The sequence below is a fragment of the Eublepharis macularius genome, chromosome 4, assembly GCF_028583425.1.
Source record: "Eublepharis macularius isolate TG4126 chromosome 4, MPM_Emac_v1.0, whole genome shotgun sequence".
NCBI classification, from domain to species: Eukaryota; Metazoa; Chordata; class Lepidosauria; order Squamata; family Eublepharidae; genus Eublepharis; species Eublepharis macularius.
Window position 1 is genome coordinate 161,454,922 of NC_072793.1, and position 14,458 is coordinate 161,469,379.

The 14,458-nt window shown below is 44.8% G+C and overlaps 2 protein-coding genes across 2 annotated transcripts; both read left to right on the top strand.

The window, feature by feature from the left end:
* Positions 1–3,321: 3,321 nt before the first annotated feature.
* On the top strand, positions 3,322–5,689 carry LOC129327733 (zinc finger protein 316-like). Its single transcript, XM_054976491.1, has 6 exons — positions 3,322–3,443; positions 3,607–3,655; positions 4,019–4,098; positions 4,332–4,458; positions 4,925–5,020; positions 5,634–5,689. The coding sequence occupies exons 1-6, from the start codon at positions 3,336–3,338 to the stop codon at positions 5,687–5,689; spliced, it is 516 nt and encodes a 171-aa protein (XP_054832466.1). The 5' UTR covers positions 3,322–3,335.
* Positions 5,690–11,099: 5,410 nt separating this feature from the next.
* Positions 11,100–11,655, top strand: LOC129327734 (zinc finger protein ZFP2-like). Its single transcript, XM_054976492.1, has one exon. It carries the CDS (start codon positions 11,100–11,102, stop codon positions 11,586–11,588), a length of 489 nt encoding a protein of 162 aa, XP_054832467.1. The 3' UTR covers positions 11,589–11,655.
* The last annotated feature ends 2,803 nt before the right edge of the window (positions 11,656–14,458 follow it).

The window sequence follows — 14,458 nt, forward strand, 5'->3', positions numbered from 1 at the left end:
AGAAATGCACCCTTTAGCAGGGCAAAGCCAGTATCGGTTCTTTTTTGCTTTCTGGAGAGTCAAGCTAAGGGTTAAGTGGAGGATCTCTCAGGTCCTAGAGCGGCCTGAAGAGAGAAGGCGCCCTGACTCTCTACAGTCACTTCCTGTTCCAGTGTCTCCTCCCTCCCTCTATACTGAGTGGCTGGTCTTTGGGTGAAGGGGAGGTGAAGCAGCCGCCGCGGACTTTTTAAAAGAGGTAAGTAATGAAATAATATTTCCTTTACAAAATGCCTCCTTGCTTTTGAAATCATTAAACAGAGACCTCGATTTATCTGAAGAGCTTTCCTGCTTCCTTGGCATCTGTTTATTTTATTTTATTTAAGTAATTTATAATCTGCCTTCCTCACTGAGGTTCAAGGCAGGTTACACAACGTAAGCCAAGACATTCAACAAACAATATAGTTGATAAACAGTGTAGTAGAACTTGGAGAAACAAGCAGAAATCCAATACAGAGCTGAAACCAAACTGAAGTAAATTGTCATGCAGTATTATCAATGCAGAGCAGCTATCTAATAGGAGTATAATTACAGCAAAAGGCAGTATACAGTATTCGTTTATTTATTTAATTATATTTCTATTCTGCCCTCCCCATATGGGCTCGGGGGGATTACATCCATTAAAACACATAGTCGGCAATATAGACAACAAATTACAGATTTATAAAAATATTAAAATTACATTCCCATATAAATAGTTAAAAGAACATTGTTTTATCTTGTTTATTTAAAAGTTCAGCGTGCTGCCTATCCAGATACTTCTCCAGATGGTGAACAAAAAGAATAAAACAAATCAATAAAATGAATCCTGCAGCAGTAAAACCATCTGCAAAACCAACGGCTTAAAACAATCCTCCAAGCATAAAAGCAAGCTGTAAAACTTCAAACAGCGGGATCCACAAAGATAAAATGAAGACAGCAAAAAGATGGGTTAAAATTTCTGTTAAAATTCTGGATGAACCGAAATGTTTTGGCCTGGGATCTAAAAGGCCATTTGGTAGGCACTGGCCAAGCCGTTGTGGAAGACATTCCAAAGGTAAACTGCTGCCACTGACTCATCCCTTAAATTAAAGAGGGGCCCCGTAGAACTGCCAACAGATGGAGAGAACAAAAGTAGTATAATCAACAGCCCTTCATCCTGTACAAAGACATCTCTCTGAGCCAATTCCTTACTGCAGACTGCTATTGCCAGAGTAAAAATCCCTCCTGAATAATTCAGGTGTGCATAGTTTGAAGAAAGCCAGGAGAGTGGGAGGCCATTCTATAAGGTTGGGGCCACCACAGAGAATGCGGGCAGCTGTTGATTTTGCCCATTTTCAGGGTGGCACCTGCAGAAAGGGCTTGTTCAGATGAGCGCTGCTGCCATGGTGGGGCTTAGATAGAGAGGCGGTCCTGTAATTTTTTTCATAAGCCTGGCACTGCTGTAGTCCAGTCATGCTCCTGCATGGCCTTTTTTTCTTGCTGTTTTTGAATAGCAAAGTTGGATTTTTGGAGGGTTCCCCTCTATACTTTGCTATGGCTTAATGAAGGTCCTGTTCGGCCTCCGGACTCAGCACAACTTTTCCTTCCAACAAATCTGCTGACTTACAGGTGACATCTGCAGCTGAGTGCACTCCAGTTCCTTTTGCTAATGTAAGATATTTGGCTTCTAGAAATCCACTCTTCTGTTAAAATCATGGACAGTTGGGATAATCTAGTCCCTTTATGCCTCAGCAAGCCCTGTGAAGTCACGTATTGGACTTGGGTTTCTCAAATCAGCCACAGAACTCTGAACAATCTCTGCCAGGCTTTGTTCTTGTATGACAAAGATATTTGTTTGTTTAGAGAATTTTTATGTTGCCTCCCCAGAGAACCTGACTGAGGCAGCTTAAACAGCATATTGTAAGGAAAACATACAAGATTAAAAGTTATTAATTAACATTCCAGCAAAAAAACAGAGTATAAAAACAGAGATCCTTGAATGATGAGTATCACTTTCTTGACTGAAAGCTCCCTTTCAAGATGCCATTCAAACATCAACTCCTTAACTTAAAAGGTAGTCTTCAAAAACCTCATTTTTATTCAGCATATGAAGCTCTTCTGACATCCTACTTCCTACTATATAAAAGGCTAAGTGTATTCAAGACAACTCACTTCCTACCCTGGTGCGCCACCAGAGGGCACTGCTTCAGCAGGAAACCCAAGGTGAGATCAGGAGTGAAGCAGGTGGCAATGCCCACTCCCACCTTCACCCAGCTGGGATCAGGAGCGGAGCAGGTGGCCATGCCCACCCCCCACCTTCACCCGGAGGGGATCAGGAGCAGAGCAGGTGGCAACACCCGCCCCTGCCTTCACCCAGCTGGGATCAGTAGCTGAGCAGGTGGCAATGCCTACCCCTCCCCTTCACCCGGCTGGGATCAGGAGCGGAGCAGGAGGCAATTCCTCCCTCCCCCCCCTGTGAAACAAATTAGAGAGTTGGGGCCCTGCAAGGTTTTAAATTAGGATCCCCTTCCTCTTCTTTGGCTTCTCCATGGCTCCGCTGATTTCCATGAACAAGTCAAACTGCTGTTTAATCTTCAGTTGTCTGCAGCATGATTAGAGAGGTTGAGCGTCTCAGAGACCCTTAAGTTGCTTCATTCTGCATCTGGTCCACCCTTTCATACTTCACAACCACTTTGTAAATATCCACCCCGTTCCTGGTACTATGTAATGTTCTTTGGCTTTTGAAGGCTATTTAGATTATAGTTCAGCAATATTTTTATTAAGCAGATTAGAGACTTTCTGCTGCTGTGTTGATTTTCCTCTTCATTTGCTCTGTCTGGCTCATTATTTCTGAACACCCTTGTTTTCAGGTGTTCTTTTGTTCTTTGCTTCCATGTTCTTTTGTGAGTCAAAGATCACCTCTTTAGGTCTTCTCTTTGCAGGAGGTCATAGATATGGCACATGCGTATATAAAAGAATCTGACAGAGAAGGTGATCCACTGGTCCTGGTGGAGGTTGTTTGGAGAGGGAGGATGAGGGAAGAGCTGGGCTCAGTTGATCCCGAAGCAAGAAAGGGCCCTGATGCCACCGAGGCTGGGAGCAGAAAGGAACTGTGGGAAGGACCTGGGCAGAATTGTCTGGAAGACACCGACTTCTCTTCAGATGTACATTGCCAGCAATTCAAGTACTTCTGCTACCAGAAGGCCAAAGGGCCCCGAGAGGTCTGCAGCCAACTCCACCGTCTTTGCCACCAGTGGCTGAAGCCAGAAAGGCACAGCAAGAAGGAGATTGTGGACCTGGTAATCCTGGAGAAGTTCGTGGCCATCCTGCCGCCAGAGATGAAGAGGTGGGTCAGGGAATGCGGTCCGGAGACCAGTTCCCAGGCAGTGGCCCTGGCAGAAGGGTTCCTCCTGAGACAAGCAGATGCGGAGAATCAGGGCCAGCAGGTAAGAGGGATTCGTCTAGGTAGCATTTGGGTCAGAGGATGTGATCAAGGATATCCTAGAAATCCATACAGGTTCCCCCAACTTTTTAAGAACCCTTCTCTGACCTTTTCCAGTTCCTTTTCTGAACAGTCTCCTCTATCTGGGATTCCCACTTCTATTTCAGGAGCAGGAGAAAATCGTGCAGGAGCCTTGCCACAGAGCAGCTTTTCTGGGTAAGATCAAAAAGGCCGTCATACCCACTGAATTCCCTCCTTGAGTGTAGATGGGCTGCTTTTATTACATCCCTCACACAGTCCACCGTGGGAAAGATGTTCCACCCCAGGTTCATCGTTTAGAAATATCTGTTGGGTAAAGTACAGACCAAGAACAGTTTTAAAGTCCACGCAAGATAATTCAAAGAGTCGTGGTTACGGCAGTGGCACTTCACCAATACCAAAGCTGCTAATTATGGATGCCAGTGTAGTTGTGACTATGAGCCAAGAGAGGGAAAATCTTTTTTTCCTCATGCAAGGAACTGAAATGTTAAATACTTGGAAAGTTTAGAATGTCTTCCAACTACCTTTTGTTCCTTCCAGGGGGGGCCTTGAAACCAACAATACATTCTTCGCCATCTCTTCGTGACAGAGAGAGAGCAGCTTCTGTGTGGCCAGATCTGGTAAGGGAGGAACTGCAAATCATGACCCTGGGCGCCTCCCTGCACCACCCACCCTCCCTTAGCCTGAAGAGAACGTCTCTCTCTCTCTCTCTTTCTCTTGGTTGCTATGGAAATGAAACCATCTGGTGGAAGTTTGAGTCCTGAAAGCAGGCCTTTGGTTATAGACCTTTTGGGGAAGAATTGTTACCTTATCTAAGAGGATAGAAGGGTTTCTTTTTTCTTTCTCTTTTCAGGGTCTAGTGACCTTTGAGGAAGTGTGTGTTCAGTTCACCGAGGAGGAGTGGGCTTTGCTGGATCTGGACCAAAGAAGCCTTCACAAGGAGGTCATGGAGAACATTTGTCTGAATGTGGCCTCTATAGGTAAGGGTCCCATCCCCCTTAATTCACAGAGGCTGAAGACAGAAGCTGCTCCTTCTCAGAAGGATTCTCATAGGGCTATTCCAGTGGAGATTCTCAGTTGGTCGGTCCACATGCGGGCAAAAGAGAGCTTCTCTGCATATAGTAGACTTCCCAAGTATTCATTTGTAAGCTTAAATGTTGGTTTGTAAACTGAAGGGAACCATTTATGGGATGTCAATGGGGCCTCCTTATGGGTCTTTCAGTGCAGCCAAGGAAGCAAGCATTTTAAACAACCATAATAATACTTACATTTATATAGGGCGTTTGCTGTGCATTTTACAGAGTACGAAAAGACATTTCATTGCTCCAAGGCCCTTACGGTTCCTACTCTGGACCACCAGCGGGATCAGCAGACACTTACCGCGGGATCCAAGGAGTAGCCCCCTCCCCTCCCATGAAGCAGCTAATCTGTTCGTTTCCCCAAAAGGAGGACTTCTGGTTCCCAAACCTGACTGCATTTCCAGGCTGCAAGGAAATGGAAATCCATTATTCCAGGACCCAGAAGAAAAAGAGAGATCAAAAGGTATGAATCTACTGGTCTGTTGCAGACCTTTTCCTGGTTATACAGACAGGACCGCTTTGGCTAACCGTCACTCACTGGAGAACTGAGAGATTTTTGAAGAGGAAACAGCTAAGAATAGATTTTAAAAAAGCATTCTGAAATGGTTATCGGTGCTTAATCTTGGAGGAAATTTCTATATGCTACCTAGTTGTAGTCAACATTTATTTATTCATTTATTTAGATGCTTCGCCAAATAGCACAACTTGAATTATCAATATTAACATTTAAACAAGCATAAGAAAAGCATAAAATAGCCCCTGAGTAGCTTCAAAAATATCCAGAGGATAGACCTCAGGACAGAAGCAAGCCACAGAACACCTGAAAAAGGGAAACTCTTTGGTTAAAAGCCTGGATGGAAACCAATGGTTTAGCTTGGCACCAAAAAAGATACTGAGGTTGGCTCCTGGTGAGCTTCTAGATGGGAGGAGCCACAGTGAAAATGCCCCATCTCTGGTGACCACTGCCCTCTGTACATAGGGGATCAGACAGCAGGGCGTGGGAGGCAAACCTTGACTGGGAGTGGGGAGCACAGTATGGCAGGCGGCAGAGCCTCAAGTACTCCGGCTCCTTTTAGGGCCTATAGAGGTAGATGCAGCATCGCTTGAAGCTGCTCTAATTGATCCCTCTTGACCAGAAATGTTTCTTCTGATTGGCAGTGATGCTTTTGAGAGCGGGGATTGGATCTGGGGTATGATGAGTCTTGGACAGGTGGTCTATTGGGTGGGGGGGGGAACAGGCCCTTCCTTTCTTGTTTTCTGGGAATTCTCACCTGTTACCCTGCCCTTCTTTCAAGGAACGCAAAGCAAAATTTCTGAGATCATTTCATTTACTTGTACAACAACCCTGTGAGGACGAAAAAAATGGGAGTGATTGGTCCAAGACCACTCCAATGTGCTTTAGAAGTAGGGGACTCTGTTTGGGTCTCTGTAGTGTTAAAGAATTAAACTCCAGGAAAGATAATTTTAGAAAGAAAGATTTGTAAGTTTATTTTAAAACTGCCAGTCCAGTTATAAAGCTGTAACCTATGAACTCTGCTACCATGAAGCCAAAATACTCTGGGGATCCAGCATCAGAAAATATATAGATAACCCCTTGGTATTGCATAATAAAATGAACGATCCGGTGATTCATCAAATGTGAAATTCTTTTATGCAAACTGAATATAGAAGGTCAAAAATGGGGTGACCAGACAGAGTGAACGGTTAGGAACAGTTGAGTGACATGGGGTTATCAAAATGATAATAGCTGGAATTGACATCCAGAATTGGCATCTAGAAGCATTTAGGACTTGGCAGGAACTTCCCAGAGGAAGAGGAGAAAGGATATAAACTCAGTCTCTAACATCATGCACTGGTATTTAAGAGGTTAGCCATAAATTGGAACCCTTTCTTTGTTAGCATATGCATCATTGAGTTCATTCTTTCCTACTGTCAAACCAAGGTCCTGTTTGGCAGGGAGTGAGGCAGAGAGTTTAGGCATTTCAGTCGACCTACGGTGAGAGGTGTGTATCCAAGCGGGGATGTCAGCCACCTTGACAGCCATGGGCATTACCAGCTGGGCTTGGTCAGGGCCTTGCCACCTAGGATCCAAACAGGTTTTCTTCTGATGTTTCACATTCACCCAGTTGTCAGGGACGATATTATGGGCTGACATTTCCTAATTGGTTGGGGCTGCATCTCTCACCTGTGAGTGAATAGAACATTAGAGAGTCCCTTACAGTATCCCACTAGGGAATCCTGTAGGAGAGAGATCATGGTACACCTCCAGGAAGAGAGGCCTAGGGCATCCTCTTGTCAGGGCTTGTCACTGCCACCGCTGGGCGGGGCCCCAGCTGGGCCGGCCCTGACGTCAGAGGGGCGCCAGGAATACTGCAGGACCCTGCTCTGTGGAAGGCGGGGCAGTATACATCACCCAGACTCCCTGTCAGTCCACTCGCTGGCCTGCTCAACCTGGCCTGCTTACCCTCTGCGTCCTCCATCATCTCCTCCTCCCAGAACTCTCCTCCAAGCCTTCACTCTGCTCTGCTCTCACTCCACACCATCACTCCTTACTCACACACACACCCTCAGAGCTCTTCCTAGCCACCTTATATAGGGCTTCCTTTCCCCGCCCCGCCCTCCTTCTAGGCTTGTTCCCTCTCCTGACTTGGCCCAGCTGTGCCTTCCCTCAGGTGTTTCCCTCCTACCACTAATCCCTTCTTGGCTTCCTTGCCTTGCTGCCAGGGTGGGGTTGAATGCGAGCCTTCCCCAGCTGAGGTCTCCTTGGCCTTGCTCACGAGGAGCTGCTCCAGCCGGCTTCTGTGCTGCTGAGCATGCCTGGCCTTGCTCGCAAGGAGCTGCCCCAGCTGGCTTCTGTGCTGCTGAGCTTCCTTGGCCTTGCTCGCAAGGAATTGCCCTGGCCAGCTTCTGGGCTGCCTGCTCCTTGATGCTGGGCGGGGCTACCCATCTCCTCCCCCAGAATGCCTGTGGCAGCTCCACCTGGAGGGGCTTGGCTCCTAGCACCTCCTGAGCCAGGCTGCTGTCCTCTAGCCAGGGTGTGGCTCTGGGCTATAGTGGCTGCTTCTCCTCCTTGGAAGGTAAGGGCTCTGTTTGGGCTGTTGCTGGGTCCCTATTCCCCCTGCCTTGGTCCTTTCCCCCTAGCCTGCTTAGCCCCCTCTTCCCCCTGGGGGGTGGGACTAGCTGGCTTCTCCCTGCTCCCTCCAGCCTTCTGAGGCTTTGGTCTTTCGCCCCTTCCCCCTGGAGTAGGCAGGTTCTGGCTCTGTTTGCCAGACAGAGTGGTTGAACTGCTGTCTCCCGGCTGCCCCCTGCCGCTGCCTGTCAGCAAGTCCGGGGGCTGGGCTGCTGACCCCGGACACCTCTAACTACTTGAAATGGGGTCAACTCAGTGTTTGATTGAGGAGTGTTTCAAATTTGCATAGTAACTATCGGAATTTCCTCAGACCACTTAAGACCAGTTTCTGGACATATCTTTGCTAGCCTAAGTTTTTCCTGAAAATAAGCAGGTGACAGTTAACACATATTTGAGACCACTAACAGGGGGAAGTGCAATCTGAAAATGTGAGAAAGGCTGCTTGCCCAATGACCTGTGTCTAGGGCTAGTTTTTGCTGATTTCCCAGGGTTCTATGCTAGGCAAATGGAGCAGACAGCACAATATCCAACAGCAAAGATAGGAAACCCAGGAGCAAACCAGAATTTTTCTCTATTATATTGCATTCCCCCTTTGGAGGTGTGTGAGCAAAGAGCCAGGGGACAGAAACCTGGATGTTGCTACATGGAAATCAGGACCTAGGAGGCAGCTGGCACAAATTGAGACATCTTGTTCAGTTTCTGGGGTGAGGTCCTGTAAGAGGGAAAGTTCAGAGAGGGAAGAGAGAGGTGAATTGGGGACAGAACGCATAGCCTGACCAGAATGTGGAACTTGAGACCCATGGAGAACTGCAGGTCGAGCCTCTACATGAGAACAGCATTCTCAGCAGAGTTGTCATCCTTCCAATTAGTATTGACTTTACACCTGAGGACAGAAAGGGAGGAGGCCAGAAGAATAGCAGCCCGCAGGGCGTCAGTCAAGGGAGCATGAAAGATAGCAGAACCAGAGGCACTTAGGAACCCTGGTGCTTCCAGATCTGGCCAAAAAAATGACAAACACCCATGGCATAGAGGCTATCAGTGTAAATAGTGACAGATAAATCAGCAGCCAAAATGCAGGCACAAGTGCGAGCAATTAATTTGGCATTCCCAACAGAGACATCATCATCATTAGCGTCAAGCCATTGCAAAGAGAAGCCATCACCAGAGCACAAGCTGATGACATTTGATTCACAGGAGCGATCACTACCAACCAGGGTCAAGGACAGCCTGGAGACAGTAAGGAGGCATGGGTGACAATAAGGGGACCCACAGTACACTTAACAGGTTGTGCAACAGCATGTACAGGGGGGAAAGCCCTCTTGAATCATTCAGTTTTGCATTATTTAGGGAAAACCAAGAGAATGGAAGCTGTCCTGACTTTTTCAGGTAGGTTGTTCCATAAGGTAGGGGACACCACAGAGAATATACATGTGCTGGCAGCTGTTGATTTTGCCTATGTGTTAGGTGGCACCTGTGCAAGGTGGCACCTGTTCAGATGAGCAAAGCTGCTGTGGTGGACTGTAGGAAGAGAGGCAGTCCCACAGATAGATAACGAGGGGAATGACTGCAGAATGGGAGTAATATTCATTCTTCTCCTAGCTCCCAATAATAACAGAGCTGCAGAATTCAGCAACCAACTGGACTCTTCGAACTAGCTTAGAGGGGAAAATTTGCATACTATGCATTTCAGTAATCCGGTCTTGATGTTACCATGGCCTTGATCCTGGTGGCCAAATCATCTATGTCAGTGTAGGATGCCATCTTCCAGGCTAGACTGAGGTTGTAGAAGGCATTTTTTGCAATTGTCTGAATTTGCTTTTCTGATAGTAGCACTGAATCCAGGACAACTTCTAGGCTCTTATCTGATTCTGCAAGGGACAGATGAATTCCATCAAAAGTGGCAAGTACAATGTCTTTCAAGGTCTCTGCCTTCCCAAGGAGCATCAATTCCATCTTTCAGCCATTTGGCCACAGCTGTCAGGAAGCGACCCCAGGTTTCTGCTGCACACTCAGAAATGTTTTAGAACCAATCATCAAGCAGTCAGTCTTTGAGCATTATGGGGGAAAAAGACTATTATTAAGAGCATTATCTCCTTTTTTGATAGAGTTTATATGCCAATAAAGGCTAACTTGACTTGACTTGATAGAGTTATTACTTTGTTGGATAAGGGGAATGCTGTGGACATAGTTTATCTTGATTTCAGAAAGGTGTCTGAGAAGGTACCACATGATATTCTTGCTGGCAAATGTGGTTTAGATGCTGCTGCTGTTAGGTGGGTTTGTAATTGTCAGATAGATCATACCCATGGAGTATTTGTAAATGGTTCCTCATCTTCTTGGAGCGGTGTGACAAGTAGTGTGCCTCAGGGCTCTGTTGTGTTGGTAGTAGGTAAAGGTAAAGGTAGTCCCCTGTGCAAGCACCGAGTCATTACTGACCCATGGGGGGAACATCACATCATGACATTTTCTTGGGAGACTTTTTACAGAGTGGTTTGCCATTGCCTTCCCCAATCATCTACACTTTACCCCCAGAAAACTGGGTATTCATTTTACAGAACTTGGAAGGATGGAAGGCTGAGAGCTAAGCCACAAGTGATGCTTGACACTAGTTGGAGACTTGTCAGCTTCCTTCAAGTTTTGTTAGGAAATGTAGGCATCCTGGTCTTGCAGCTCGACTCTCTGACTGCTGTTCAATGGACTTTTCAACTGTCACTTGTCCAACATTCCGCCAAGCTGCCTACATTTCCCATCAAAACTTGAGGGAAGCTGACAAGTGTCCAACTAGTGTCAGGCGTCACTTGTAGTTTGGCTCTCAGAGGTGAACAAAGTCAGCGGGGATCTGGTGTTGAGAGGAATGGCTATGGGACTGGGAAAACTCTGGCTGTGATCACACTGCCCACTGCACTGCATCTGCCACTTACAAGGTGGTTCTAGGCAAGCCGTTTCCACATACCTTGGCACTAGCCAAATGAGTGCGGGATGAACCAGTGCTCAGTTCCTATGGCCCATTCTTGTGTGCCCAGAGTAATGTCCATTGCTTGTTTAGGGTCAGAAAGGAATTTTTTTGCCTTCCTCTGGGCAATGATCAGGGGTCACTAGGAGGATCTCCCTTTTGAATGATTTCTGTTGTGTCATTATCAAGTATCATTAATGGCCTTTCTTTGATACTCCTTTTGTTTTAAGGGCTTACCAGTCTTTCCTCTGTATTCTAGAGGCTGACGGTCCCCAGAAAAAGCCAGAGGGAGGCCCACAAGAGCTCCCTTTGGAAGAAGAAAAGCAGAAAAGAAGCAATGGAACAAAACAGAAAAGAGGGTATGAATCATCTGTTTCTCAGGCTGCTAAATCGCAGGATATCCCGCCATACCATAGAAGGATCAATCATCCTGTGTGCAGAAAAACATTAATTTCTGATATGCACCAGAGAAACCACACAAGAGAGAAACCATATAAATGTGTGGAGTGCGGAAAGAGCTTTTGCCAGAGGGGCAACCTTATTGCCCATCAACGTATCCACACAAGGGAGAAACCATATAAATGTGTGGAATGTGATAAGAGCTTCTGTCAGAGTGCCAACCTTACTGCCCATCAACGTATGCACACAGGGGAGAAACCATATAAATGTGTGGAGTGTGGAAAGAGCTTTGCTCAGATTGCAAACCTTACTATCCATAGACGTATCCACACAGGGGAAAAACCATATGAATGTGCAGAGTGTGGGAAGAGCTTTGCTCAGATTGCAAACCTTACTGCCCATAGACGTATCCACACAGGGGAAAAACCATATGAATGTGCAGTGTGTGGGAAGAGCTTTGCTCAGAGTATACACCTTATGGTCCATCAGCGTACCCACACAGGTGAAAAACCATATAAATGCATGGAGTGTGAGAAGAGCTTTGCTTAGAATGTCCATCTTACTGTCCATCAACGTATCCATACAGGAGAGAAACCATATAAATGTGTGGAGTGTGGAAAAGGCTATCGTTGCAGTGCAAATCTCAGTGCCCATCAATGTATCTACACAGGGAAGAAACCATATAAATGTGTAAAGTGTGGAAAGAGATTTTGTCGAAGCGCAGGTCTTAATGTCCATAGTCGTATCCATAAAGGGAACAGATCATAATAATGTGCTGAATCTGGGAAAAACTTTTCACAGAGTTCAGGCCTTGTTGTCCTTTGATGAATGCACACAGGAAAGAAGCCATGTAAATGCTATGAACATGGAATACACTTATGTCTAAAAGTTTTCTTGTTTGTATCAAAGAATTCATACAGGAGAGTAAACATTCAAGCACTCTTGCCAAGGTTTTGAAGGGGGTGTGAAGGGCAAGAATCTTTTATGTGAAGCAGGGTGATCCTTTTATATTGGTTTTAATTTGGAATTTTTAAAACTGAGTTTGTAAGCCGCTTTGATGTATGTGGAAAGGCTCAGTATAAATGCTTTAAAATAAATTATTAAATAATAAATTAATACTTCCACTTTGCCAACAGCTTCAACCACAAACCAAATATTTCTAGGCATGTGTGCTATGTGCTGTCAAGTTGCCTCCAACCTATGGCAACACTATGAATGAAAGACCTCCAAGGCACCCCATCATTAACAGACTTGCTCAGATCTTGGATACTGGAGGATGTCACTTCTTTTATTGAGTCAAGCAGCCATCTCATTTTAGGTCTTCCTTTTTTTCTACTACTTTCTACTTTTCCATTACTTTTCCATTATTGAGTTTTCCAGAGAATCTTGTTTTCTCATAATGTGACAAAAATATCATAGCCTTAGTCTTGTCATTAAGCTCCTAAGGAGAATTCAGGCTTGATTTGATCTAGTACCCGCTTGTTTTTTGGCTGTCCATGGCATCCGCAAAACTCTCCTCCAGCACCACATTTCAATTGAATCAATTTTCTTCCTGTCAGCTTTCTTCACTGTCCAACTTTCACATCCATGCATCGTAATAGGGAATACCATTGTTTGGATTATCTTGATCTTGGTCCCCAGAGACTCATCTTTATCTTTAAGGATCTTTTCTAATTCTCTCACATTGTGAAGTCCATGTAGGAGAGTAACCGTGCATCCTGTCAAAGGAGTCAGAAGAAAGGGGCAAGCAGTATAAATGTTCACTTAGTGTCTACAGAGTTTTTGTACTAAATCAGGACGATATAATACAACTTCTGAATTGGTTTGTTCAATTCTCAGCTAAAATAATTGGAATACAGTTTATTATAAAAAAGAATGGTTTGTCCTACACATGTTGTGAAAGGGTGTCACAGTCTTTACTGTTAATAGGTTATGCTGTTCAGAACTGGGGGCTCCTCATTTGCACCACTCGCCATATTCAACAATAGTTGATTATTTAATGAGCAGTTCTGTCTTCTGCCAAAGAGCGGCAGCTATGCTGAATGAAACAACAGCAAGAGAGATCATCCAGTTTTTCCAAATTGTAATCCAGATTTTATTTTTAACAAACATTATACCCTGCATTTCCCCCCAACAATGTCCTAAAATGGCTTACAGTAATCTGTCCTCCATTTTATCCTCTTAACAACCTGGTAAGATTGGTAAGACTGAGAATGTGTGTAAGGCTCAGAGTCAGCTAGTAATTTTCAATTGCCAAAATGATATTTGAAGCTGGCTCTCCTAGATTCTAGTTAGATACTCTAACCAATAGCCTACACTGTCACTGATAGGTCAGGGAGGTTCTTAACACATTTTGTTTTATAAAAGAAGGGATATGGTCAATACTCCCATTTCGTGTTGTCTCATTTCCCAATGCAGACCCATAACATTTTAAATTATTCACCTCTCCTCCAATGTATAACAACAACCCTATGAGGTTGTTATGTTGAGAGCATGTTACTGGCCTATAATCAGCCAGCGATGTTATCCAAAAGGCTTCAGATGTCTGTTCTGCAGCTCTAGAAATGTATGTCTGAGTGAGTCCAGATTACAGAGTGGCACCATTAGTGTTAATTTATACCAAGGTCTAAATTTGGGGATGGAAGACTGAACCTCTGAGATAAATAACCGAAAATCATCTGCATATAAAATCATTTTAAATTCTAAGGCATTATGTATAAAGCCTTGGGTATTATTAGTTGGTCTAATAGCCAAGTCAGAGGTTCCAAACATAGATAAAAAATAAGAGGAGAAAGAAGGCAACCATGTCTAGTACCCCTTTCAGAAGGAAATGGTGGAGAAAAGATACCATTGGTCTGTACTCTAGATCTGCGGTATGAATAAGGAATGTATTTCAGAAACTCATGAGGGAATGTAAACACATCGAAAGTAACTGCGTAATGGCTTACTTTTACATATTTGGAAATCTTTTATAGAAGCCTGTGTATAGTTTTGCCAATACTACTTTTGCTTCGGATGCCAGCATTTTTTTTTTGTTTTCTGTTCCTTTCTCTTTTGTTTTTTGCACCAATCAATGAAAAAATTATTTAAAAATAAACTTATACCATGATACTTACAGCCCCATTTATTTATTTGCTTGCTTGCTTATTTACTTCATGTATACTCCACCTTTCTCCTTGGTGGGGACTCAAAGTAGGTTAGAATCATAGAATCATCAGGTTGAAGTGTCCTCCAGGATCATCTAGTCCAACCCCCTACACAGTGCAGGAAATTCACATATACTTCTCCCCGACACACACACCCATTGACCCCTGCTCCATGCCCAGAAGATGGCAAAACAGCATTAGGATCCTTAGCCAAACTGGCCTGGGGAAAATTGCAACCTGACTCCAAGGTGTTGATTGGCATTACCCTGGGTA

Coding starts and splice junctions, on each gene's coding strand:
- LOC129327733 (XM_054976491.1), top strand. CDS start 3,336: ATGAAGAGGTGGGTCAGGGAATGCGGTCCGGAGACCAGTTCCCAGGCA. Junction 4,099..4,331: donor CTTCTGTGTGGCCAGATCTG/GTAAGGGAGGAA, acceptor TTCTCTTTTCAG/GGTCTAGTGACCTTTGAGGA. Junction 5,021..5,633: donor AGAAAAAGAGAGATCAAAAG/GTATGAATCTAC, acceptor GGCTCCTTTTAG/GGCCTATAGAGGTAGATGCA.
- LOC129327734 (XM_054976492.1), top strand. CDS start 11,100: ATGCACCAGAGAAACCACACAAGAGAGAAACCATATAAATGTGTGGAG.